This window comes from Nuphar pumila, chromosome 13, assembly GCF_984573655.1.
Source record: "Nuphar pumila chromosome 13, dmNupPumi1.hap1.1, whole genome shotgun sequence".
NCBI classification, from domain to species: Eukaryota; Viridiplantae; Streptophyta; class Magnoliopsida; order Nymphaeales; family Nymphaeaceae; genus Nuphar; species Nuphar pumila.
In genome coordinates, this window is record NC_143261.1 from 86,810,241 (window position 1) to 86,836,268 (window position 26,028).

Sequence of the window (26,028 nt, forward strand, 5' to 3'; positions counted from 1 at the left end):
TACAAGACAGGATGGGCTGTCCTGTCCATGCGAGTCCATGAATCAAATGCCTCCCTAAGGATAGGGATGTAAACGGTTAAGATGTAGCCAATACGAAATCTGACTAATTGGATATTGGTTAACCGGACTAGGATTTGGATAGAAAAAAGCTAATGCTGAATCCAAAAGTAATAAATGTAATCAGATTTGTATATCCTTTGGATTCAGTAATGAAATCCATATACCGAATCTGAATCTGAATCTGATTACTAATTAGATTCAGTTTTCTTAACCGAATCCAATTAATCGGATTTAGAATGGGGGCTGATATAGGATATATCTGATCAGTTGACGCCCCGAAATAATGAGGGAAAGTTCTTCTCCATGAGGGGAGGTGTGAACTCATTTTAATAAGAAATATGCTTTTAGTATTTATTATGTGGTTTGGATTTTAGTAGGATACCCGATGACAACCGAATCCATCTATTCGATAGGTAGGGTAAAATTAGCAAACAATGTTGTGTTAACAATATTTCAAGCCATTTTAATCTAGAGTTTTAGATCTGAATCTGAGCCGAATCGAATCTGAATAGTAGATACCAATTGATAGGATCTGGAACAAACTATATGGATTATGGACACAAGAGGATTCATAAGTGGATCCAGTCAAAAACACTTGGAACTTCGCCCGGATCCAGCTAAAACCATCACCGTTCATATATGGGTCTTCTTTTGATATAAGGCCTGAGTACTGTTTTCGTAGCTCATATGGGTGGCATAAACGTGCGGTTAAGGAAGACATCACCACGTTGATATCTTTAAGTATAAGCAATAAGAAGAAAACAATTGTTATCCTAATTCTCCATATTATACCTTTCGAAATAAAAACACAATATTTTTTCCTTTTTCTTTCTACGATTAGTTTCTCGATGACTAAGCATTAAGTGAACATATGATAGAGCTGGGAGCAATGCCAAGTAAAATAATTAGAAGCTTTTTAATGAGGATGTATACTGTATAAAAGTGGAAACGCCTTCGTGTTTAAATCACGGTATTTATGTTTTTTCATAAATCTCACGATATTTTGAAAATCTCGAGAGAAATTGCCGTTTTAAACTTTCAAGCAATTTCTCGCGATATTATCATGAGATTTTCATAAATCTCGCGATATTTGTCACTATGGTGTGAATGTTACAGGTCCGCGCAAAATACCTGCGAACATCGAGAATTGGCATTTTTGAATAGGTGGAGAATTTTGCTGAAATAGTCGGTATTTGCGTGAATGCAACAAATTTTGTAGATAGACGGTCGTTTTCTGTACTCTTTTTAAACACACTTCACGTTGAAATAGGATGCTTATATATGGACTTGGACTGGAGTGCATATTTGGATCCGATTCAACCTAAATGAGCATTTTTGGGATTTGGACTTAGATTCACACTGATACTTTTCTATTAAAATCGGAGTAGTTTGTGTATTTTGCATGTAAAGATCTTGCATCGTTCCTTTTTTTGCCAAATCCAACATGGGCATTTGAATCTTGTTCAGATCCAATTTCGGAGTCAGATTCGTTGCCAAATTTTCAGATTCACATTTGGGTCTACAATGATCCAGCTTCTATCTGACCCATTTGCATTCAAATAAGTTACAGACTGGATTACGGGTGGACATGGAGACAGACAGCCTGTCCTGATGCCCAACAAGCCTTGACATACCCAAAAAGGCCAAAACCCATCCATGCACTGCTGAAAATCCAATATGATCCTTGTAGGTTTTGGTTTTGGCCTGGGTTTTATCATGTTAATATTGGGTTGGACCTGATTTTTACCGGACCAGGTGGGTGAGGTTCACCATGACTCAGGCCAGTTTAGGCCTAAGTTTATTGGGCTTCTTCAGGCTCCACGAGCAGCCCAAGCCCGACCCATCTCAAGTTGGGTATCGACCCGGTGTCCACTCTTAGACTGGATGGTGATTTGACTAGTAACAAAATTATTGGATCAACATGAACAGCGTTCCGGTGTGGGGTCCTCTATCAAACCAACCCCTTGACAAACCTACCTACTCTTTTTTTTTTCCTAAAGACAATTTAAGGCTTCTTTCCATTTCATTCAATTAATTAAAAATATAAATAATCAGTCACTGTAATAGAGCCTTTAAACAAAACAAAAAAGAAGTCTTCTTTAAATTTTTGTTTCCAAAATTTATTTTAAAAGTCAATTTTTTGCCCCTGATTCGAAAAAAAGGCGTTAGGTGTTTAAATATTCTAACATGAGCTTTTCTTTTCCTATAAACTGCCAAACTAAAGACTACATTTACTATCATCTATTAATTTAAGTTAAATAATAAGTCAAATTATAATAATATCCTTCATAATCAAATGTTCAAAATATTTAGCCTTTTGTTTGTCTTGAGGATGAATGAGTATTTTTCAATTTAAAGGTCAATCGAGATGACAGAAAATATCCAAATTTTCAAGATTTTGAATGTTAACCAAGGGTATGTTTGATTGCATGTCCAAGATTGGACAAAACAGACATAGTTCTATAACAACTGTACTTCGTCCAACATTTATTTTGACTCAAATAAGAAATCATATTTTTTATATAAAAATTAAATATAGAAAGCCTTAATCAAATCAAACCTTAATTGGAAAAGCCGTAATTTGAAATCCTAAATAAAAAAATCTAATTAGAAACCCTAAATCTAAATGCTCTAATTAGAGACCCAAGTTTGAAGAGCCTATTTTGAAACACTACGTCAAAAAACCCTAATTTGAAACCTTTAATTGGAACCATAACTTGAAAAACAAGAGAGAGAGAGAGAGCTTGTCACCGTCTATTGGCAAAGCTCACGACCACCACCTTGCCTGAGTGAGAGAGATGAATACAAGGGGAGTTAGGGTATACACTCCCTGTCCTTATTATTATTATTATTATTATTATTATTATTTAAGAGCTAAATCATGTTTTATCATTTTTGGGATCATGGTTGTACATATTGTACCATATAGAACAATACAATATTATACATATCGTTACTTTTGAGTTTTGTGATACAATACACACTCGTATCATGATACGAGTATATATCATACCTGTATGAGGTGTATTGTATGGTATACTTATGTATTGTGTAGTATCATACAATACGATATCGAGGTACATAAAAAATGTTGAAAGTTGTTTTTTTTTATTTTGGGTTTAAAAGGCTTCTTGAGGGTCGATTTATCCATATGTCTAGAGTACATTAAAAGGGAGCCCATACACCCTAGGTTCCATGAGATCTATTTGGTGTTGATTCGTGCTCATGGAAGAGCGTTTTTGCGATTTTATCAAGTAAGAGTACATTTTCACTATTTTCCACTAAAAAAAGTGAGTTAAGGTATAAAATCTCTATTCTTTGATTCTTATTGAGTGTTTTTTGGAAAAAGTGTGCTTGATACTTTTTATTCATTGTTTCTTATTGAATTTTTTAATTTGTTATGTTTTATTTTAGATTCTTCGATGTTATCTTCAAGTTTATGTCATAGAGATGATCCTACCAGAAGCATTGATGATATACCACGACTAGGGTTACCATTGAATTTGAGATGTTTGTTTTGTGATGCAATTATTAGAAGTGGTCTGCATAGATTCAATCAACATATTGCAGGTCAAGATCAAAATGTACGTTCATGTGATTCTCCGTCTATTCTTGTTACTTTTCGTGTTGATGTTGTTATTGAACTAAAAAAAATAGAAAGAAGAAGAATTTGGAAAAAAGCAAAGATGAAATACTTTCACCATTGTTTCATATTCTAAAGATGATGATGATGACTCAATTGCCAAAAAAAATATTGAAGTTAAAGAGATCATTGTGCAATAGTTAGATGCAATACCGAAGAAATAATATCATAATGTTTGACAAATAAGCTCTAAAAGATAATTTAGTTTTAGGATCTTTATAGTTTAGAACTTTAGAGATGAAGATTGACATGCAAGACGTTGATTAAATGAAATATTTTTAGTTATTATAACTCTTATTAGTTTAGTTATGACTTATAATATTTTAAAATAACTTGATGTGAATTTAATATTGTTAGTTAAGGCGTTAATTATGTTTAAAATTTAAATTATGTAATTGCCTTTTATTTACATTATCAAATATCAATTGCATGGTTTGTTATTAATTTAAATTATGTAGTTGCCTTCATATGTAATTTTATGGTTGTATTTTGTGCAATTCATTATTGTTTTATGTGATATAATTTTTTTAGAACTTTTGTTATTTTTTTAAATTTTTTAACATTTTTAAAATTTAAAAAATTATTAAATTTTTTGATATATTTAAGATACAAGAGGGTGCTACTTTGGGCCCGACTGATATGGGTAATTATTCGATACTGACAACCTTGCCTCGGATGCATACTATGTCCAACGTTCACGAACTGCATAATCAAACATGCCCTTTAAGGTCTCTATTGGACAGTTTTCAGGAATTCTATAGCCTATATCATGAATTTCAGAAAATCGAAGCCCATTTTGAGATTACTAGCAAAATTTTGGCCCCTAAGTGGAATTTTTTCATTTATTTACATATGCAGCATATTGCTCACCATCACTAGTTCTTCATGTATCTTTAATTCTTTATTATTATGATAAAGATAAAATATCCAAGTGGAGATAAACGTAATGGACATGCACTCCCTTCACAAAAATCTTGAGTTTGGTGCACGTTCCTGCAATGGAAATAAATAAAAAACCTATGTCAAAATATTACTAAAAAAAGTTATAATTTTTTAATAAAAAACTTGAGAAAATATCAACATATACACGAATTTATTAGTAATATAGGTGATGCATATAAATATTTATAAATAAAAAAACATAATATACAAATAATATTAAGACATATTTCAGATACAATCTGTATTTCAAAATCATGACATGCTTTTTGATATTTCATAGACTTTTGAAATTATCATGATAAATTTTCAAAATACCACTGATAGATTCTTATAGATATTGGGTGTTGAAAGTGATGACCTCTAATGATTAGGTTTGTGGCATCTTAAGCAAGCGATCTTGGCCTAATGAAATTTATAAAAAGAAAACAAGAAGAAGAGAAAAAAAAAACAAACTTTTACTTTTCAAAGAAACTTTTGGGTTGTACAAAGTAAGAGAAATATTCTAGCCAGTGGTCACCCCCACAAGGGGTTTGGCATAGTGGGGTGAGACTAGGCAGATAGGCAGGTAGTTTAAGTTCAAATTTCATGGGGGTTCACCCCCCAAGCTACGCTTTAAAAATAAATAAATAAATAAATAAATTGTCAGTTTATTGACAATTCATTATAAAGTCTAAGGCTTTCTTTTATAAGCTTTGACATCTGCTACTTATCTATCCGCTCCCAAGGCAATGATCAACTTACAAAGCTCCCAAAGGCAATGACAGAGGGCAAAACCTAGTTTGATTAAAATTCAAGTTTTTGACAAACTGAGTTTGTAAAGACTTGTTTTTTTTTTCTTGTTTGCTTGCTTGGATGATGAAACACACATTTCGGGTTGTTTTTTTTATCCTACCCATTTTCCACCTATCAACCAAAAAAATGATTCCCTCATTTTTTGACTACTTTCACCCCAATGGGTGATGAAAAAATGACTAGAAAAAACTGAATTGGTCAGAGCCCACTTCAACTCAGCCTAATTCAATAACCACCCTTTCGAGTACACGAGTAGAAAGACTCGAGCCAAGTATACCGAGGACTCGATCAACTACTGAATCTAAATCCGATTGGCCGTATTTCCTATTCGGATAGACATGTAACATGTCATCAGTTCAGATTTTGGACAGTAGTTAGATCTGACCCAGATTTAGATTCGAATATGGAAGTGCTCCAATTGAACCCAAGTTAAATTAATATTACGATATAGATTGCATTACCGTATCTGACTAAACATATTTAAATTTGGTCTGAGATTCGACCCCAACCTGAACCATTTTACATCCAGAGAAACTAGTATCACTTGATTTAAATGCAAAAAAGTACCCCTACTTTGTACAACTAACAGCACCACTGGGTAGAATTTTTCCATGAAGAGCAGAGAAACCACCCTAGAAGTAAGAGACCTGGCTGCCCTGGACTTATGCCTGTCAGGTGTTAACAGGTTGGGTTTGGTTTCGACCCAGGTAAAACTATACTTGGACCAGATTTTTGGGTATGGTATCGGGTTTAAACCCAGGTTTAATTGGGTCCACTATAAGAAAAACCATACCCGGACCTGATAAGAACTACACGAACCAAACCCAGACCATACCCGGTAAAACCATATTTTTTATCATTTTTACATTGAAAAATTACGGGTCTTAATCGGAACTCGGGCTGGGTCTGGTATAAAATTTCACAAGCTATACCCAGGTCCATGTATTAATCGGATCTTCAGGTCTGAACCCAGGTCTTAATTGGGTCATTTTATTTATCACCATACCTGGACTCTAAAGGGTTTTGGTTCGGGTCGGATCCAGGCAAACCAGGCCCGTTGACAACCCTACCCCCAATCCCAGTGAGTTGCAAGATGAGGTGCAATATGATTGTACAAATATTTGTGCATCCAGCACCTGATCACCCTCCATCTTGAGGGCAGGCCTGTCAGGTGTGGGCCCAAGATCGGGTGTTTAATGCATAATTTTTGTGCAATGATAATGCACCTGTTCCGGACTCTCGACTTAATGTACGAAGATTTGATGCCTATGGACTTTGAACCCAGACCACCCTTCTAACGGCCTCGGCCCCATTCCACTACGCCAAACCGCTTTTGGGGGAGACCGCTGGTAGCTCCTACTTTGTAGGACCCAAAAGTTTCCCTACTTTGTACAACTAACAGTACTACTATCCTCCCCAGCATTTATCACCTTCATATCTTTCCTATGCAGGACTCCCCATCTTTGGTACGACCCTCCCTCCCCCAAACGATGAGAGAGAGAGAGAGGGGGGCTGTCACTGTCCAAGCCCAACCACCCAACTTCATAAGGGAAATTCTTGTTGGTTTGAGTTTGACTTGGATGGCACAGATGTTTTTCCCTCACTCTCCAACTGCTTTTCATGTTCAGCACTTCGTTTTCAAAAAAAAAAAAAAAAACGAGAGGCCCACATCTTCATACGTGGTCACCTTTGTTTATTTTTCTTATCTCTTATTTGTATATGTTTTTTCTCTTTTAATTTATTTAACTTTTGTTTGTTAAGAACTTGGGATTCTGACTGTCCTTTAACACATTTGTTTTTCTATTTTGCTTTGTTGGTGAGCTAATTTCAAGCTGCCCATATTGTCTTTTTTTTGGGGGGGACTGAAAAAATTCAACAGATTGGACTTTTTTTTTTATGTTTGGGAAATTGGGTACGGGAAAATAAGGGATCTTCTGCCTGTGTGTGCAGGAGGTTTGCTAATGCGGTTTTCAGGTTTTTAGTTTGTGGGTGTTCCAGACTTCCAGTACATTGTCATTCACTGTTGGGATTTTGGTGTTTTAGGCTTTCCCTTGATTGATTACTGGTTTTCCAGAGCGCTTTGTTTTTTAATGCTTAGTTGCGTTCTTTTATTGTTGTGACTGGGTATTCATATGGAGACAGGTTCTTGGGATTGGAAAAATTAGGATTTGGTGTCTGTTGGTTTGTTGCAATTCATTTGCAGAGTCTTGATATGTAGAGAGGTTCTTATATTGGTGAATTTAGGATTTCGGGTCCGTTGGTTTGTTGCAATTCATTTGCAGGCCTGATTCTGGATTCTGCATATCGTGGTTGCTTCATTTTCTGGTCCTTTCGTTTTAGGGCGAGGTTTGGATTTTAGAATTTTGGTGCTATGAAGTGCTTCCACTTTTCCATTAAAGAGAGGAAGGAAGAAGTCAGGAGTGTAAAGTCGGCATCGGTGTCTGGTCAGTACAATAGCGGCAGTTCGACCGACCATGAACCGAGGGGATCAGGATCCGAATTCAATTCTCAGAATACCTCAGACATCTGCGTCGAATCCTCGCGGAGGCGCATGTTCCCAAGTTTTTCCCGGCGGCCTAGCAGTAATCTGCGCGTTTTCACGTATTCGGACCTGAGAGCTGCGACGAGAAATTTCAGTCGGTCTCTTATGGTAGGAGAAGGAGGATTTGGCTGCGTGTACAGAGGTACTCTCCGAAGTGTGGATGATCCCAATTCAAGACTTGAAGTTGCTGTGAAACAATTGAGTAGAAAAAGCTTACAGGTTTTTTTTTCTTCACTTTTATTTTGCGTCTTATTTTTGTTCACTTTGACGTTTCAAAAAATTTAAAGAAATGGGTTCTTGGTCTGTATTCCAACAAAATAATCATATGAATAGCTCATTTATGCTGAAATTTTGATCAATATTTTTGTGTTTTATGTGAATAGTGTTTGTTTATCTGATCAATTTGTGGGTCTATTATTCATCATCTCCATATTGTTATTGTGGAATGCTGCCTCAAGTTCTGTTGTTAAACTTAGACATGGGTTTGCTTCTTCTATTTCCATTGATTCTGGAATTTCAATTTTATTTAACTTTAAACGAAACAAAGATGCAGTTTCATGGTCAGTTTATGTTGCAACATAAATAAATACTTGGTCTTATGCTCTTGACCTAAGCTAATGAGGAAGACGGCGTGAAAAATCTCTTCATGTGATCTTATTATGCTCTGCTTTCTTCTTGCCATGCTCTTGTGGTTTCTGATTAGACCTTATCGCTGACTTTTCATCTTGGGTTTTTTGTTGCTTGATTCTATTGGAAATTTCAGAGTAGCTTCTTGTTTCTTTTTCTTTACCTGCTTACTGCTTCCACCTGATGAGTTGCAACACCATCAGCTGGTAAAGTGTCGATATTTCTATCCAAGAATGTTTGTTTATCTGCTATTTATATTGTGTGCACTTTGTTAATGGTTATAAAATACTAATTGCTCATTCATTTTCTTCTTTTTCCTCGTAAATCACATCTGAAGCTCTTCCATAATAAATATTTCCCCCTGTTAGTAATCTTCTCTATTGCAGAGGTCACGGGCTCGAGCCTACTCCACTTTTACATGTTATCAGAGAGAAAAAAATGTAACTTTATTTCATCCTGAGCCGAGGCCTTTTCTGGAAGTGGCTAAGTGCTCAGAGGATATGTTTTGGATGGCGTTATCTTCTTTTTTATGGCTTTTTGATAGTTATTGATGCTGCTTAAAGACGTAATATGAAGTAACTTCTGCTTTTTCTGTTTATTATTTAGAAATTACTCCAGTGTGATCAATGTTGAACAGTACCACAACCTAGTAGTATCAAGTGCAAAAGTTTTGAAATTTGAATGATTGCAGACCTCTATAGCTGGAGACAAGTCAGATGGAGGATTGGCTTCAGTCTACAAGATCATGAGGGCAGTGATGGTTGATTCGTGAAAAAAAGTAATTGTCGTTATGGATGGAGTATATGCAGATCTATGTCACATGGGTGCGGCAAAAAATAAATAAATAAATAAATTATATATATATATATATATATATATATATATATATATAGAAGGGGGTCCGCGGGTCCCGCTGTGCGGTCAGCGGGCGGGGGTCCAGGGGGTCCGCCCCTGGCCGGGGGTTATAGTGGGGCAGCCCCCCCCCCCCCCCCCAAGATTTTTTTTTTAAATTCCGCAGCCCATTTCATACGGCAATTTAAAAAAAAAAATCCAAAAAATGGACCAAAATGATGGGTTGACCGCACCGGGTGCCGCACCCGCATTGCGTCCACCTGTCTGGCCGAATCTCTGTGACATAGATGCAGATCAATTTTCGATTTAATTCCTTCAGTATGTAGAGTAGTTATTGAAGCTTCAAGAAGAGATGTGATGCTATGTCACATGGGTGTGGGTGCAGGTGAGGCACTTTAAAAAACTTGGGTGCGGCAATATATATATATATATATATATATATATATATATATATATATATATATATAAAGTCCAAAAGTTGGACATAAATAAGCCTGGGTGCAGTCAACGCACCCAGGGTCAGGTTGACCGCACCGGGTGCCGCACCTGCACCCTTGCGTCGATACGGGTGCGCCACCCATTTGGCTGAGTCCCTGTGACATAGATGTGATGTGTTATGAACTGTATGTTAGAAGGAAGAGCCAGGTCAGAGCTGATAGATCATGAGTTAGTGAATACTATGTTCAGGTTGAACAGAATATTGTTGTGACATGTGGATCAAGAGGAACTTTGCAGCTCGCAGATTGATGTCATTGGCGATCATTCACACTGACAGAATCTGGAAGGATAAACCTCCAGAGTGGTTTCCTGAGAAGAATGATGTAACCACTCTGTAAACTGGTTAAGTTCTGCCTAACCCCATCTTGCCAATCCCCCCAAAAAAATCTCTATGAACCTACATTCAGTTTGCTGGAAGCCAGGTCTACTTTGTATTTCAAGATCATAATCTCAATGGACTTGCTAATTTTAGTTAGTTTTACACTTAAAAACAATTGGTTCAACTAATTAAAACCATACCTGTATTTCTAGCCTGTCCATGCCAGGCTTCTTTACTATCACAAATTGCATGTAAACAGAAAACTCGAATGGGTTCTCCTTGTAAATGTTCTGCTTCTTTTAAAATGCATCATCTTAATGTAGTTGTCATTTGTTGCTTGGTTTTTGGCAGGTTTCTTTACCATCACAAATTGTGCATTAGCATAAACTGAAAAACAGAGTCTACTTGGAAGTGCTCTGCTCTCTTATAGACTGCAACATCTTAGTATAGTTGTCACTTGGTTTGCCCTTGGGAAAAGAAAAGGTTAAATGGAGAAATCTTTTGATCTATACAAAACCAAAGCACAACTTCAAACTTTTTAAAAGCATAATGGAGGTTAAACCCTCCAGAAGTGTAAGATGGGTAAATCAAAATGCATAGCATGCCCATGTCAAATCTGATATTTCCAATTGCAGCTGACACACACACACACACATATTGAGAGAGTGAGAGAGCATGTTATGGTTGGCACTACAATATGGTGCATCTCCTATTGCCTTTGGATATTCTCATATCTAATGGTTATAGATATACCTAGATGATTAGACAGCTACGTAAATGGGATTTAAAATATAAAAAGGAATAATTTATTATCTTTCTACAAGTGCCAATCAGTTTGAACGACTGTAAAATCTTTGTAATACGACTATAGCTGTCAGATCTCAGAAGATCCAATGATAATGGATGCTGATGTGTGTGTGTGCATGCACATGAACATGCATATGTAAGCAGAATATCCAACATGCTACAAGGTATTATACTTATGCATACTTTCATAGCCTATCCACGTCGTATAGCAGCATACTGTAAGCCTGGTTATGTTGATGTAAACATACTTGTGTGTCCAGTCAACAGAATATTGATCTATGGGAATAATGAAGTTCCTTTTGAAAACAACAGAAAGTACACATTCCATACATCAATTGGGATGCATGAAATTAGACAACTGAAAGGTGAAAACGTTTCAAACTAAGAACTACCATGATTGAATCCTCTTGAGCTTTTAATTAGCCCCATGCTTGAAACTGGAATGATTTTTTTCCCACGCAGAAACTTGAATGGATTGCTTTCCTTCTTTTGAACGAGTTGTCTCCTTTCAAATTAATAAAAGTTTCCAACCTTTGTAATAAAAAACGTGGATATCTGAATAAATGCTCTCTACTTAATTTAGTAGTTGGTTATTATCTATAATTTATCTTTTTATTTTGTTCATTTCTCAGGGCCATAAGGAATGGGTAACAGAAGTTGATGTACTTGGAGTGGTTGAACATCCAAATCTTGTCAAATTAGTGGGTTATTGTGCTGAAGATGATGACAGAGGAATCCAGCGTCTTCTTGTTTATGAATTTATGCCCAACGGAAGTGTTGAGGACCACTTATCACCACGTTTATCTACAACACTTCCATGGTCTACACGGTTGAGAATAGCATTGGGTGCAGCTCGTGGTTTAACTTACCTGCATGAAGAGATGGATTTTCAGGTATTTTGTTTCTTTTTCTTCAACATGTTTCATATCTAGATGCTGATCATATTTCCCTCTACAGACCTGTCTTGTAGATTACATCATGTCATATCATGAATTGGTCGCTGTCTAGTTCTCATTTGTAACACATACAATTTATTAACTGGGCCTATTTGTGTCTGGTTCCTTTGTTATTAAAACGAGGCAACAGCATGGAATAAAAGAAATATTTACGTTGTGAGCCATCCGTAACCCACATATTTTATCTTAGGGTAAATTTGAAGTGAGCTTCATTATTATCTTGTCTTTGGAGTGGTTTTGCTAGACAATCCTTGCAAATAATGGCAAGCAGTACTTTTGTTTGGGATCGTTTGTGATTATCAAATTTATCTAATGCAATTTAATGGGTTTTTTTTCTTTTTGGTGATTGCTTGCTTGGACATTTGGAACCAAGTCATGAGCCGGGCTAGAAAACAGATCTCTACTTTATTGAATATCTCTGCAATCTGTTTTCCTGGTGCTGTGCTTTTTACTTGCTTGAAATTCGAAGGCTTCATAATGGGATCAATGACTTAAAATTACTTGTGTTATGTAGATTGCACATGTAGGTAAGAAGTGGAAATCGGTTGTGGAGATGACTATTTTAATATGTGGGAGTTTCTCTATAGACTGTAGTGTATGTTATTGGAGAGAGGAGAACTAGTCACCTAAAGTACTGATATGTGGGTGGAATGAAAGGGAAGGTATAAGAAAGGCATGAATTTGCAAGAAAAGGGAAAGAAGAACAATAAGAAAAAAAGGGTTTCAAGTATGGTCTGGCAAATTAATGTTTCAATCATTCAGCAAGTTTATGATTATGTAATAATATACATAAAACTTAAATTGACTAAAATAACCCTTTTCTACAGTAAGTAAACATCAGAAAATAAAGAAGGCTAATAAGTTATGGATAAAAGTAGCCACTTATTTGAACAAATAGAAGGGAATCTGCATGCAGTAATTTGATGGTCAGGGCCATGGTAACTAGCATCTTCTCTCCAAAGGCCAAGGGAGAGACTGCGACTTCCCTTTTCTCTGGTAGCTCTTTCAAGGAAATTGGCCGGGAATGGGACCTGTGTACACTCTTATTGGCTCCAGGTACGAGGAAGAGGGATAAGAACTTATGTAAAATATGGAGGTGGTGGCTGTGAAATTGTCTATGAAGAGACAATACACATACAAGCATAAATACTTTATAAAAGAAGTGTACGAAAACACTCTCACAACACTTGAACAAAATACGCAAAAAGCGTAAAAGTAGCAAACATGCAATAATGCATGTATTTGATAAAAAGAGCAAATGCTTGAGACTCTCAAGCTTGAACATTACAAAGGGGGAACACCCCTATTTATGCAAGTGCCAAAAGGTGCAAAGGGGGGGCTCCCAAAGGAGTCGTTGGGGAGCCCCCAACGACTCTATTGGGGGACCCCCAATGCACTTTAAATAAAATAAAAAATAAAAAGAAAAAAGTAAAAAAAGAATTACAAAAAAATAAATAAGAAAATTACAACATATTCCAAATGGAATATGCGCAAGATAGGAAATTACAAGTATACCCTTTTCGGGTAAGAAAATAAAAAAAGGTATATAAATATATATATTTATATATATAGAGATATATGTACATATAATATATTATATGTAAATGTATCTCTATGTATATAAATATATATATTTATATTTACAATAATGACTTTAGGAGATACATTTTAACACCCCCCTCAAACTTACGGTGTGATAACCGCAAGTTTGTCAAGAAGGAAATGAAATCTGGGAGAACATAGAGCTTTTGTGAAGAAGTCGGCAAGTTGATACTCAGACGTCACGTATGATAGATCAATGACCTTCTTCAAGTATTCTTCTCTGACATAATGACAGTCCATCTCTATATGCTTTGTTCGCTCGTGAAAGGTGTGGTTCTTGGCAATATAGATTGCACTTTTATTGTCACAGCATAGCTTTGTTGGTTCTTCAACAACCACTCCTATATCTTCCAAAAGGCGTCGAATCCATACAATTTCCATGGTGGTAGATGCCATGACTCTATATTCGGCTTCAGTGGATGACAAAGAGACCTTCTGTTGCTTTTTACATCGCCATGAGATAAAAAATTCACCTAAGAAAAACAAAAACCAGTGGTGGAGTGACGGTTACTAGGGTCACCTCCCCAATCTGAGTCAGTATAAGCAAGTAATTTTAATTCAGAAGAAGAAGATAGAAATACTCCCTTATTTATTGTTCCCTTCAAATATCTGATGATGCGAAGGACAACACTCATATGAACGGTTGTAGGAGCGTGCTGGAACTGACTGACGATGTGAATAGCATGTGACAAGTCGGGTCAAGTAATGCTAAGGTACATTAAAGAGCCTACCAACTGCCTGTAAGGAGTAGGATCGGTTAGGGGAACACCGTCGTCAATCTTCATTTTTGATCCCACGACTTCAGGAGTTTCGCATACTTTGTCATTAGAAATTCCTGATCTGTCAATAATCTCACAAGCAAGTTTAGACTGAGATAGAAAATAACCACGTTGCGAATAGGCAACCTCAATTCCAAGAAAATATGTCAGAAAACCCAAGTCTGACATCTCAAATTTTGAAGTCAAGACAGACTTAATACCCTTGACTCCTTGAACATCATCACCTGTAATTAACATGTCATCAACATAGAGTAATAGAATCACAATTCCTGCATTAGATCTTCTAGTAAATAGAGCAGTGTTAGTATAACATGAGGAAAAGCCATTTTTCAGCATTACTCTGGTAAACCTGTCATACCAGGCTTTGGGGGCCTGTTTCAAACCATAGAGGGCCTTACGAAGACGAAAAACTTTATCTTTAGGAATCTTCATGCCTGGTGGAGCATCCATATATACTTTTTCGTTAAGATCACCATTTAAAAAAAGCATTTTTCACATCCATTTGAAAAATGTTCCAATTTTTAATAGATGCAATAGTAATAAGACATCTAACTGTAACCATTCAGGCTATAGGGACAAAAGTTTCCTCATAATCAATTCCATACTCTTGCCCATACCCTTTTGCAACTAAACGAGCCTTATACCTTTTCAAAGATCCATCGCTCTTAGTTTTAACCTTAAAAACCCATCGACAACCTATAGTTTTCTTTCCTATGGGTAGAGTTTGGAAATCTCAAGTTTTAGCCTTTTTAAGGGCATTAAGTTCATTTTGCATAGCTTCTTGCCATTCTATACATTTTTTAGCTTCTTCAAAATTTCTTGGTTCAAAATAAGAGTGAATGACGCTAAGACAAGCCCTATATTGGGGTGAGAAAGAATCAAAAGAAACAAAATGAGTTGGAGGTCTTCTATTCCTTTCAGATCTTCGGTGATCGATAGTAGGAACAAGCTCACTATATTGGTCAATAGCACTTCTAAAGGTGTCTTGGTTTATACGAGAGTAGGTTATTGGATCACTTGAAAATCTACTTTCTTGTTCATTGAGTGAGTTATGTTCACCAATGTCACCATCATTTTCCTCATCATGATTTGATGATACATCATCATCACTAGATATATCATCATTACTAGACAATAGGTCAAATAGGAAGGAATAATCAAAATTTTTTTGTTGAGAAACATTTTTTTCAAAGCCACTTTCATTTTCCAAAAAAGTTACATTTCTAGAGACATATAACTTATCATCTCGAAGATCATAACAACAAAACCCTTTTTGAGTTTCGGAATATCCAAGAAAGGCGTAAGGGATAGCCTTGGGAGATAGTTTGTCATTCTTATCCGTAAGTATAAAACACTTACACCCAAAAACTCGTAACCTATTATAATCAGGTTCAAGCTTATATAAAATCTCAAAAGGGGATATTTTTTCTAATATCCTAGATGGCAAGCGATTTATCAGATAAACAGAAGCAAGAGCTGCTTCTGCCCAAAAAATTTTAGGAATGTTTTGGGAAATAAGAAGGGTCCTAGTAGTCTCAATGATGTGCCTATGTTTTCTTTCGGCCAACCCATTCTGTTGAGGAGTTTTAGGACAAGACCTTTGATGGACAATTCCATGATCCTCAAGATATACTTTAAATTGATTTGAGAGATATTCTCCTCCAGAATCACTTCTAAATATCTTTATATTACTGTTGAATTGATTCTTGATCATTGAATGAAAGGTTTTAAAACACGAAAAAACGTCATGTTTGAACTTAAGAAAATAGATCCACGAATATCTGGAAAAATCATCCACAAAAATGATATAAGAAAAACCTCCTTTTGAAGAAACAGGTGCGGGTCCCCAAACATCCGAATGAACAATCTCGAAAGTTTTAGAAGAGAACATAGTTCTTTGCTCAAAAGGTAAACTTTGCATTTTTCCGAGAATACAATCATTACAAGAAAATGAACTTTTACATAGGTCTTTTGCAAAATGTAAATAAGACAACTTGGTGATATTAGGATGACCAAGTCTTTTGTGCCATACATTTATATCTTTGTTTTGGGCCACATTACAAAAAGATTTTGGAACTTGAAGAGATTCCATATAGTATAAGTCTCATTTTCTAAAGCCTTCCCCAATCAATTTCCTGGATCGGCGATCCTGTATTAAACATTTATCACAAGAGAACTTAATATCGCAACCATGGTCCGAGAGTTGAGAATCAAAGAGAAGATTTAAGTTTAGTTTAGGTATAAATCTAATTTTTGGAATAAAAAAATCTTGAGTTTCAAAATTATCTATACCTTTAATTTCAAGAGAGGTTCCATCCGCAGTGGAAACAAAAGAGGGAGAAACATTTTTTGAGAAATCGGAAAGTGAAAACATGTTTGGGGACATATGAAAAGATGCACCGGAGTCCAAAAGCCAAGAGACTTTACCTGAAAAAGATGAAGTAGACACGGCGGCACCGGAGGTAGCTCCCTTGAGTAGAGGTTCAAGGGCTTTCACTATTTGATTTAAAGAGAGTGACCCACTTGATGATACCTCCTCCTTTTGTGGTACACCGGTGGTAGCCATTGCGAGAAGCTTTTTCCATTTAGGACATATGGGTTTGATATGTCCGGGTTCTTTACAAAAATGACAAATAATTTTGCTATAGTTCGTTTTTCCTCTTGGCCCACCATTTTCACCTTGATTTTGTGGTTTAAAATGAGGGGGACGATAGGTTTTTACATTGTTCCCGGGTCTTGATACGACATTGACCTCATTACTTTCTTTATGATTACAAGGAACCACAAGAACACTTGATCCTTGTTTACATAAACTCATACGAGTCTCCTCACCACTTAATTTGGTGAGTACATCTTCAAGAGAGGGAGTAGTAAAAGAGGATATTAGAGAAGACCTTATTTACTCAAATTCGGGCCTTAGCCCATTCAAAAAATTGAAGAACCGATCTTCTTCAAGTTGCTTATGACGGAGTTCAATTGCTTCTCCACTCCATTTTGGTTCAAGCATGGCAAGCTCATCCCGAATGGAGGAAAGGTCGGCAAAATATTCCCTAATAGTCATTTCACCTTGAGTAAGAGAGAGAGCCTTCTTTTGAAGATAATACTTATAAGATAGGTCCCTTGATGTATACATTTTCTCAAGATAATGCCAAACTTTCGATGCCTTTTTGAACTTAATAATGTTGACATTAATCTTAATTTCAACGGATGAAAAGAACCAAGAAAGAATCTTGAAATTCTTCATTTCCCACTCATCGTGCTTCTTAGAGTACTCTTCAAGAGCTCTAACCCTTTCTTCTTCTTCACGAATCTTGATTTCACTTCCGTTTACCACAGTTATTTTGGGTTCCGGTTCCAGAATTGTGTCTTGCACATAACCCCATAGCCCCTTCCCTTTTATGTGAGCCTGCATGTTTCCGGCCCAAATATGATAATTGGACCCATTCAATTTGAAGCCAAGAGTAAAGTGAGACTCTTTTTCGCCCATTATGAAGTAGAGAGAAAGGGAGAAATGGCGTACCAACACAATATTCCAAATGCTAGCTTGCGCAAGATTCTTCTAAAATATTTGAGAAGCAAGATCCACCACTTCAACCTCCAAAGATCTGAAGGCACGCTTTTCGAGGCACTTGAAAAGAAGAGAATCCCACAATCCTCTATCACCAACCAAGCTCTGATACCATGTGAAATTGTCTATGAAGAGACAATACACATACAAGCATAAATACTTTATAAAAGAAGTGTACGAAAACACTCTCACAACACTTGAACAAAATACGCAAAAAGCGTAAAAGTAACAAACATGCAATAATGCATGTATTTGGTAAAAAGAGCAAATGCTTGAGACTCTCAAGCTTGAACATTACAAAGGGGGAACATCCCTATTTATACAAGTGCCAAAAGGTGCAAAGGGGGTGCTCCCAAAGGAGTCATTGGGGAGCCCCCAACGGTCACATTTGTGACTGTTGGGGGGCCCCAACGACTCTATTGGGGGACCCCCAATGCACTTTAAATAAAATAAAAAAGTAAAAAAAGAATTACAAAAAAATAAACAAGAAAATTACAACATATTCCAAATGGAATATGTGCAAGATAGAAAATTACAAAAATACCCTTTTCAGGTAAGAAAATAAAAAAGGTATATAAATATATATATTTATATATATATATATATAGAGATATATGTAATATATTATATGTAAATGTATCTCTATGTATATAAATATATATATTTATATTTACAATAATGACTTTAGGAGATACATTTTAACAGTGGCTCCCTAAACTTTTTGGCTGATATGGTTGGGACATAATCATAGGATCTTTCAGGGCACTGGGAGCCTACTAACTTTACCTTTAACTGTGCTGCAATATTTTCACTTGGGTGCGGCTGAAACAGCAAAACATTGACCTTTCATAGCTGGTGCAATGTTGTCTGTTTTGTTTGCTTTTTGATTGACTGCTTGGTTTTCTTTTGTTTTGCTTCTTTCCTCTGTTTTGTTTCACATTGTGACTCCTCATCACCAACGGCTATCGATTAATGTACTTTCTTTTGAGAAACAAAAAAGGGAGATTACCTTTGATATGCATTAAGACAAAACTATACATGTAAGAACTGCCTCTTGGTCTGAAATCAGTCAGTACTGATATTTTGGTCATAAATAAAGTTTTATCTTGCCAATGCAGATTATCTTTCGTGATTTCAAGACTTCCAATATCCTATTAGATGAGCAATGGAATGCAAAGTTGTCAGACTTTGGGTTGGCCAGGCAAGGGCCTGGAGAAGGGCTTAGTCATGTTTCAACAGCGGTAAGGATCCCTTGATGCTTTTTAGAATTTGCAACTTGATTCTCTATTTTACTTTTCAGATAAGGTATAAATTTGAGGTTAGCTGCACCACCTACGTTGGCTTTATGCATTTATGGAGTGGTATAGGCTTCAAATGTGAACTGATTCAAATGCACGTTAACTCATCATTTTTTTACCACTTATTCAGTTCACTTGTTGATTATGACAAATTTGATACACAATATTCAATAACTTTCTTCCTTCCACATGCATATGCAGTTAAAAGTTGATCTTTGTTGTCTCAGAAATGCATGAAATATCTCCATTTTGTAATTTCTTCATTTATTTATCATTTAGCCATGCCTTGGTGCAAGTTAACATGCACTTGCTAGCACGGATCTTGTAAAACCTGCATTTCATGTGGTTGCACGGCAGCCATTTTTACAACATCGTCAGGTCCACATCATAAATTGATGCAATAGTTCCTTCAGCTTTTTCTTTCTCTTACAGGTCATTGGGACCGTTGGCTATGCTGCTCCAGAGTATATTCAAACTGGCCACCTCACAGCCAAGAGTGATATATGGAGCTTTGGTGTCGTACTTTATGAACTCATAACTGGGAGACGCCCTGTAGACAGGAATCGGCCAAAAAGTGAGCAGAAGCTCTTAGAATGGATCAGGCCATACATATCAGACAGCAAAAAGTTCTATACGATCATTGATCCAAGACTCAATGGACAATACTCACTGAAGTCTGCTCAGAAGCTTGCAGCTGTGGCAAACAAATGCTTGGTCAGACAACCAAGAACACGTCCGAAGATGAGTGAAGTGTTGGAGATGATCAAGCAAATTGTTGAATCAGCAGAAATGGGGAACCCTCAAAGTGGCCTTAAGAATTTCTCAGTGAATGGTCATGAATCTGAATCCTCTGCTGAAAATGCCCAATCAAAGAAGGTTTTAGATGCAAGAACTATGGAAAATGGGCGATCAGTGTTGCGTGGATGGACACCAAAGTTGATATGGTCTTGTTGATATCTTCACTGCAGCCAGTTTCTGCTATCATATTCAAAGGTTTGGATAAGTTAAATAATTGCATTTGTATTTTAACATAACAGAAGATGAGCTATATGTATATGTTTTGCATTTGCATGTATTTGCATTTATTTACATGTATGCATTTTTGTGCTTAGAGTAGGCAAGCAACTAATTGGAGGCTTTAGTATGTGTTTAGAACTTTTTGCTCTGTTAATTGGAGGCTTTACTTGAATGGAGATTAATGTGCTCTGTTCACTCCAGAGGGGCCAAGCCTACCTGAAAGGTGTGCGTTTTGTATATGGAATAGAACCTCTCTCTCTCTCTTTCTCGTGTGAAGAGAATGTCTAGAGGCAAAGGTACTTGAATTTTGTTGAAAATATTACAAGTAAACTTGCCAAAGAGGGTGCACTAGCTATTTTCAACTACAAAATTTTGTAATTTGAGAGCCCTTTTTTTTTCATGCCTTGGATTTTTAATGATGATCGTCCGACCAATTATTTTACATGAAAAGTACATGTTGGCATAAGAATGTTTAAGAAACATTATATGTATCGGTATGATGCTCAAAACAAATAATATATTTTCAACATTCACCGCTGTCAATCACTATAATCAAAATGTATCATTGGTTCTACACTTGTGTTTGATCAAATTATATACAAAATTATTTTGTTGTTTATGTAAAGATTGGTAGTCAGAAACCAACCAGGATTTAGATTTAGATTAGCATTGTAAAATAATTATTTATTTGTTAAATTGGATTAAATTATCTTAATTTGGCACAATGGGACATTTTAGGTGGATCCTTACAAAGTACGGCATCCGTTTTTGCACATTAAGGGGTTTATATGTATAAAATGCATGTCAATATCATGCGGGGCCTTGAAATGCATGCCCATATCACGGAGAGAACATGTGGAATTTGATAGGAGTAGAGTCTTTGTCACCATGAAAGAAATGTATTTGAATTATTGAAACCAATTTCGAGCTTTTTTTTACTTTCCTATAGGAGTAGTCTTTGTCACTGGAAACTAGAAAACTTTGTTTCTTAAGTAGCAGTTAGTCACCCTAAAAGGGTTTGGCTTAGTCGGATGGGACCTAGGCCTTTAGGCAGGTGGTCTAGGCTCAAATTTCATGGGCATCACTTCTTGAGTAAGCCAAAGCATGGTGACTCCCTAGGGCAAGGAGTAAGCCCATGGAGTTTTACACTGCCATGACAACAATCGTAAATACGTCAGGCAAAACAGCACGGCTCTCTAATCTTGGGGTGATTTCTTCATGTGAATAAATTTTTTTTTTAAAAATGATTGTACTTTATAGATAATTTGATTTGATTTTCTAAAAACCTTACATTAGTATAATTAAAGATATGTACGAAGGAGTAGTAACCAATGTCCGCATTTGTCGAGTGGTGATAACAAATTTTCCTATAACGGTTGGGTTACATCAAGGATCTGCATTAAGCCCTTTCCTATTTGCTATAGTGATGGATGAACTTATGAGATCAATTCAAGAAAATGTGTTGTGGTGTATGTTGTTTGCTGATGATATTGTTTTGATTGATGAGTCTAGAGCTGGGGTTAATGCTAAGTTAGAATTATAGAGACAGACATTGAAAGCAAGATGTTTTAAGTTGAGTAAGAGTAAGACAAAATATATGGAATGTCGGTTTAGTAAGCAACGAAGTAGTGATGGGAGTGTAGTGAAGCTTGGTGAGCAAGAAATACCGGTGGATGACTGTTTCAAATATTTGGGATCTATCATTCAAAAGTATGGAGAAATTGATGGAGATGTAAATCATAGGATAAAGGTTGGGTGGATGAAATAAAAAAGTACAACTGGAGTGTTGTGCGATCGTAAAATGACATTGCGGTTGAAGAAAAAGTTTTATAGGATGACAATTAGGCCTGCTTTACTATATGGTACAAAATGTTGGGATGCTAAGAGACATCATATTCAAAAAATGAGTGTAGATGAGATGCGTATGCTTAGATGGATGTGTGAAAATACAATAAAAGATAAGATTCGAAATGAGGAGATACGTAAGAAGGTAGACATTGCATCCATTGAAAATAAGATGAGAGAAAATCGTTTATGGTGGTTTGGACATATTCGTTGAAGGCCTAATGATGCTCCAGTTAGAAGGATGGAAAAATGAAAAAATATATTAGTTAAAAGAGGTCGGGGTAGGCCTAAGAAGACTTGGATAGAGATGATAGGAAAGGATATGAATGCTTTGAACCTCACCAAGGACATGACATTGGATAAAAATGATTAGAGGAGAAGGATTCATGTGGAAGACCCAGACTGATTTTCTTTTTTGGTTCATATCGCTGACCCCAATTGTTTTGGGATGAAGGCATAGTTGTTGTTGTTGTTGTTTCTAAAAACCTTACAATTTTTTATATTCTCCTGATGTTCAAAATTGTAAATATCTGACATCGTTACAACCATTGTACCCTTCACAACTACGAATTTAGGCCTTATTGTGATAAAATTGTAGCGCCTATTAGCTAGGTCTAACTCTCACTTAAATTCAGAATCACATGTTTTTTTTATGCGGACCTTAAGAACTTGCATAAATTTATTTGTGAATTTTTGATAAAACTGAAATCACCAAAATCGCAAATATCCTAATCATTCGCATATACATTAATATTTTGCATAAATATATTTGCAAAACACTTCTCATATATATATATATATATATATATATATATATATATATATATATATATATATGTGTGTGTGTGTGTGTGTGTGTGTGTGTGTGTGTGTGTTTTATTAAGGGATTTTTTTCTCATTTATGTCTGTAATAAACTTCTTTGTAGGACCTTTGTGGTGATTTTTACATTCCATGATGGTTATGGTATCATCTTTGTGATGGACTTTCCTATCTACAGGTTTGAAAGGTGAGTTCCATACAATATATACATGTATATCCTCCATGTGTATTTCTGTTTAATATGATAGCTTACAATCAGGGTGTGAACCGATCCAGCTCACGACATTTCAAGGAACAATATTTGAAGGCACCTTCCAAGTCAAACTGGTAAAGGGAGGTTGTTTTGACCAAAATGTATTCAATATGGTTTAAATAGTAGGTATCAACTCTTTGATTGTAGTTTTTTTTACATAAAAATATGATTTTATAAAGGTTGAAAAAACATGATTCAATAGTATACTTATACTAGCCCAAACATGTAGATCACATGTGTAGGGTTACATGTGCAAAAATATTAACATTTTGAAATATTATAAGTTTCAACTAGAGGATTCCATACCCACGAGGTTAGCAATTCTTAACCTAAATTTAAAAAATATCAATGTGATAAATGAAATGAATGATTTTATGATCAAATGTGTCCTAGAAACGTAATATGAAAGCAGTTGGCTAAATGTAATTAATGGAATGTTAAGTGCATTTAAAAAAATAGCTGATAAACTATGTTTCGTATTATAAATTGCTCGAGTTTTTATTAAACTCCGGCTCAGATAACGAACACGATGGCCCGAAGATCTCCCTTCACATTAACAGTGCAAATAGATCTGGATATAGTTTAGATCATGGTTGATGTGATTCAGAATCCAAATTTTGAAGGAATTAATCTGAATCTAGATCAAAGTCTAACCAAGGTGTGATGAGGTAGAGTTGATCAAGGATCCAACTTTTATATGATGATATTGGATCAGGTAAAAAATGGTTGTAAACAAGCCTTTTTACATGTAAACACATGGGTGTTAAATCCATACTTGGGTGTAGACCAACACAAAATATTAATTCAAATCTGAATCCAAAAGTTCTCGCAATACGTTTGAATTTGATCTAATAACTTATTCATATATTATTTTAAGATCCATGGGCGAGAAAAATATGTTGGACCAGGATTGAAGATCAAATAAAATCAGGTCCATTTTGCACTACAATTTATTATTCAAGTTAATAGTGTTATGAACTTCAGGACAAGTTTGATGCACTCTTATCCGAGATCCTTCGCGCAGAATCATTTAAAGATGTCCATTGATCGAATCTACATCATATAATTCGGGTTGGGATTTTACATATGAATTTGACTGATATTGAATCTAAATATATGTAAAAATCTAGATACGGTTATGCATTTGTTCTTCATCTCAAATTGAATCTAACTCTAAACATGATTAACTGATATCCAATTAGCTAGGATTCAATAAGGATTACATTCAAACCAAATCTAATCTGTTTACATCCCTAAGAAACAGTGAATCTCAAGTCCTCTTAAACACAAAGATTTGAGATTCAAATTTTAATTGAAATCTATATACGAAAAATGATCCTACGACAAAAATGACACATTTTTTTTGAAATGCCCCAGATTTTTTGAGATTCCCTTATGTCCAAATTCATAATTTTTTGGCTTTAAAATAACATTTTTACCCTTCACACCAACAAATTTCCTCGAGATATACAAATTTTCTCTTAAATATTCAAATATGTGATTTTTCTCTCAAATATATGAATTTTCTTCTAAATATGTAAATTTTCTCTCAAATATGTGATTTTTCTCTCAAATATGTGAATTTTATCCTAAATATATGATTTTCTCTAAAATATATGATTTTCCTCTTGAGTTTTGCATGATATGTCACTACTCTCCAGATCTTTCAAACCTCTCACTAGAAACTATCTTTGCGCAATGTTTTTGCAAAACTCTTGAATTTCACATCAACTAACATGCGAATATGGCTAGTTTTCATTTCAACAAAATAAATTTGTATATCAAACGTGTGCATCTTCTTCATTTTGCAACCCCCATTGTTTTTGTTTGTATGAAACTCATCTTTCGACCTAACTTGAGAAGTTGATGTAAAGGATACTACAACCTCATCAAAATGCAAAAAAAAAAAGGGTTAGAGTTCTTTTAAAAAATAAAATGAACAAAAATGCTTATATATATGATTCAACAAGCAAGCAAATGTAAGCAAAATTCTCATGCTAAAAATTTGCGCAGATCGCTTCATATTTGTGGATATGCTTGAGGATATGTTATAAAAGAGATTCACATGATTCTATGCAAACTTCGCACTGTATATGCAGATTTAGTAAATATTTGTAAAGTTTTGACAAGTTTCAATTACAGAAAGTTTACGAATTTAGTTATGTGAATTTCGTTCTATTTGCAAAGTTATGACGAGTTTTTAGTTACAGAAAGTTCGTAGATTCAGTTATGAAGAGGTTTCTTTTTTTTACAAAACCCAACACCCCCTAACACCCTCCCATCTCTCTCCCTCGCCGAAAAACAAATCTGACACCCCCACCCCCTCTCTGACCCCTCTATGTATCTCTCTTCCTGTCTCCCTCTTTTCCCTCAACCCCCCCCCCTCTCTCATCTGATCGCTCGGACCACCAAGCCAAAATCTCCCTCTATCGATAAGTTCTCCTGCTGCCACCACCCCTCTTCTTTTCTTTTCGACTGGTCGTGGCCTGACCACCAGACTCTCTCCTGCCTAGACCTTTCAAATGAGTTGAGATTAGTTTGAACCGAGCCCAACTCAGTTCCCTTAGTTGAAGGACCAAACCTAGGCTCAGTCCTGTCACATTTGGGGACCAAACCTGGCTCGACGTTATAGCCAAGCGCTCTGTCCCTTTATCCCCTTTTCCCTGCTCTTTCGACTGACCGCTGGCCCTTTCCCCCTTGTTGGTGGATCGAGCCAGCTCAATCATGTCCCAGTTTGGGATCAAGCATGACTCAGCCTCACTACCAAGCCATCACCCCATCTTCTTGGTTGTGCTCGAGTAGCAGTAG

General features: G+C 35.9%; 1 protein-coding gene across 2 annotated transcripts; it reads left to right on the plus strand.

Moving 5' to 3' along the window:
• The first annotated feature begins 7,224 nt into the window (after positions 1-7,224).
• Positions 7,225-23,164, plus strand: LOC149819000 (serine/threonine-protein kinase PCRK1-like). Of its 2 annotated transcripts, XM_089984886.1 has the most exons (5): positions 7,229-8,198; positions 11,715-11,975; positions 19,106-19,228; positions 19,718-20,278; positions 23,074-23,164. In XM_089984886.1, exons 1-4 carry the CDS (start codon positions 7,809-7,811, stop codon positions 20,237-20,239), a joined length of 1,296 nt encoding a protein of 431 aa, XP_089841012.1. In that variant the 5' UTR covers positions 7,229-7,808; the 3' UTR covers positions 20,240-20,278; positions 23,074-23,164. The 2 variants fall into 2 exon arrangements, with proteins under 2 accessions (XP_089841011.1, XP_089841012.1); XM_089984885.1 differs by lacking the exon at positions 23,074-23,164 and having other exon boundaries at positions 7,225-8,198; positions 19,718-20,440.
• The last annotated feature ends 2,864 nt before the right edge of the window (positions 23,165-26,028 follow it).

Bases quoted from the DNA above. Each gene is read 5' to 3' on its own strand.
- LOC149819000 (XM_089984885.1), top strand. From the start codon at position 7,809: ATGAAGTGCTTCCACTTTTCCATTAAAGAGAGGAAGGAAGAAGTCAGG. The intron at 11,976-19,105 runs GTATTTTGTTTC...TTGCCAATGCAG, and splicing joins ATGAAGAGATGGATTTTCAG to ATTATCTTTCGTGATTTCAA. The intron at 19,229-19,717 runs GTAAGGATCCCT...TTTCTCTTACAG, and splicing joins TTAGTCATGTTTCAACAGCG to GTCATTGGGACCGTTGGCTA.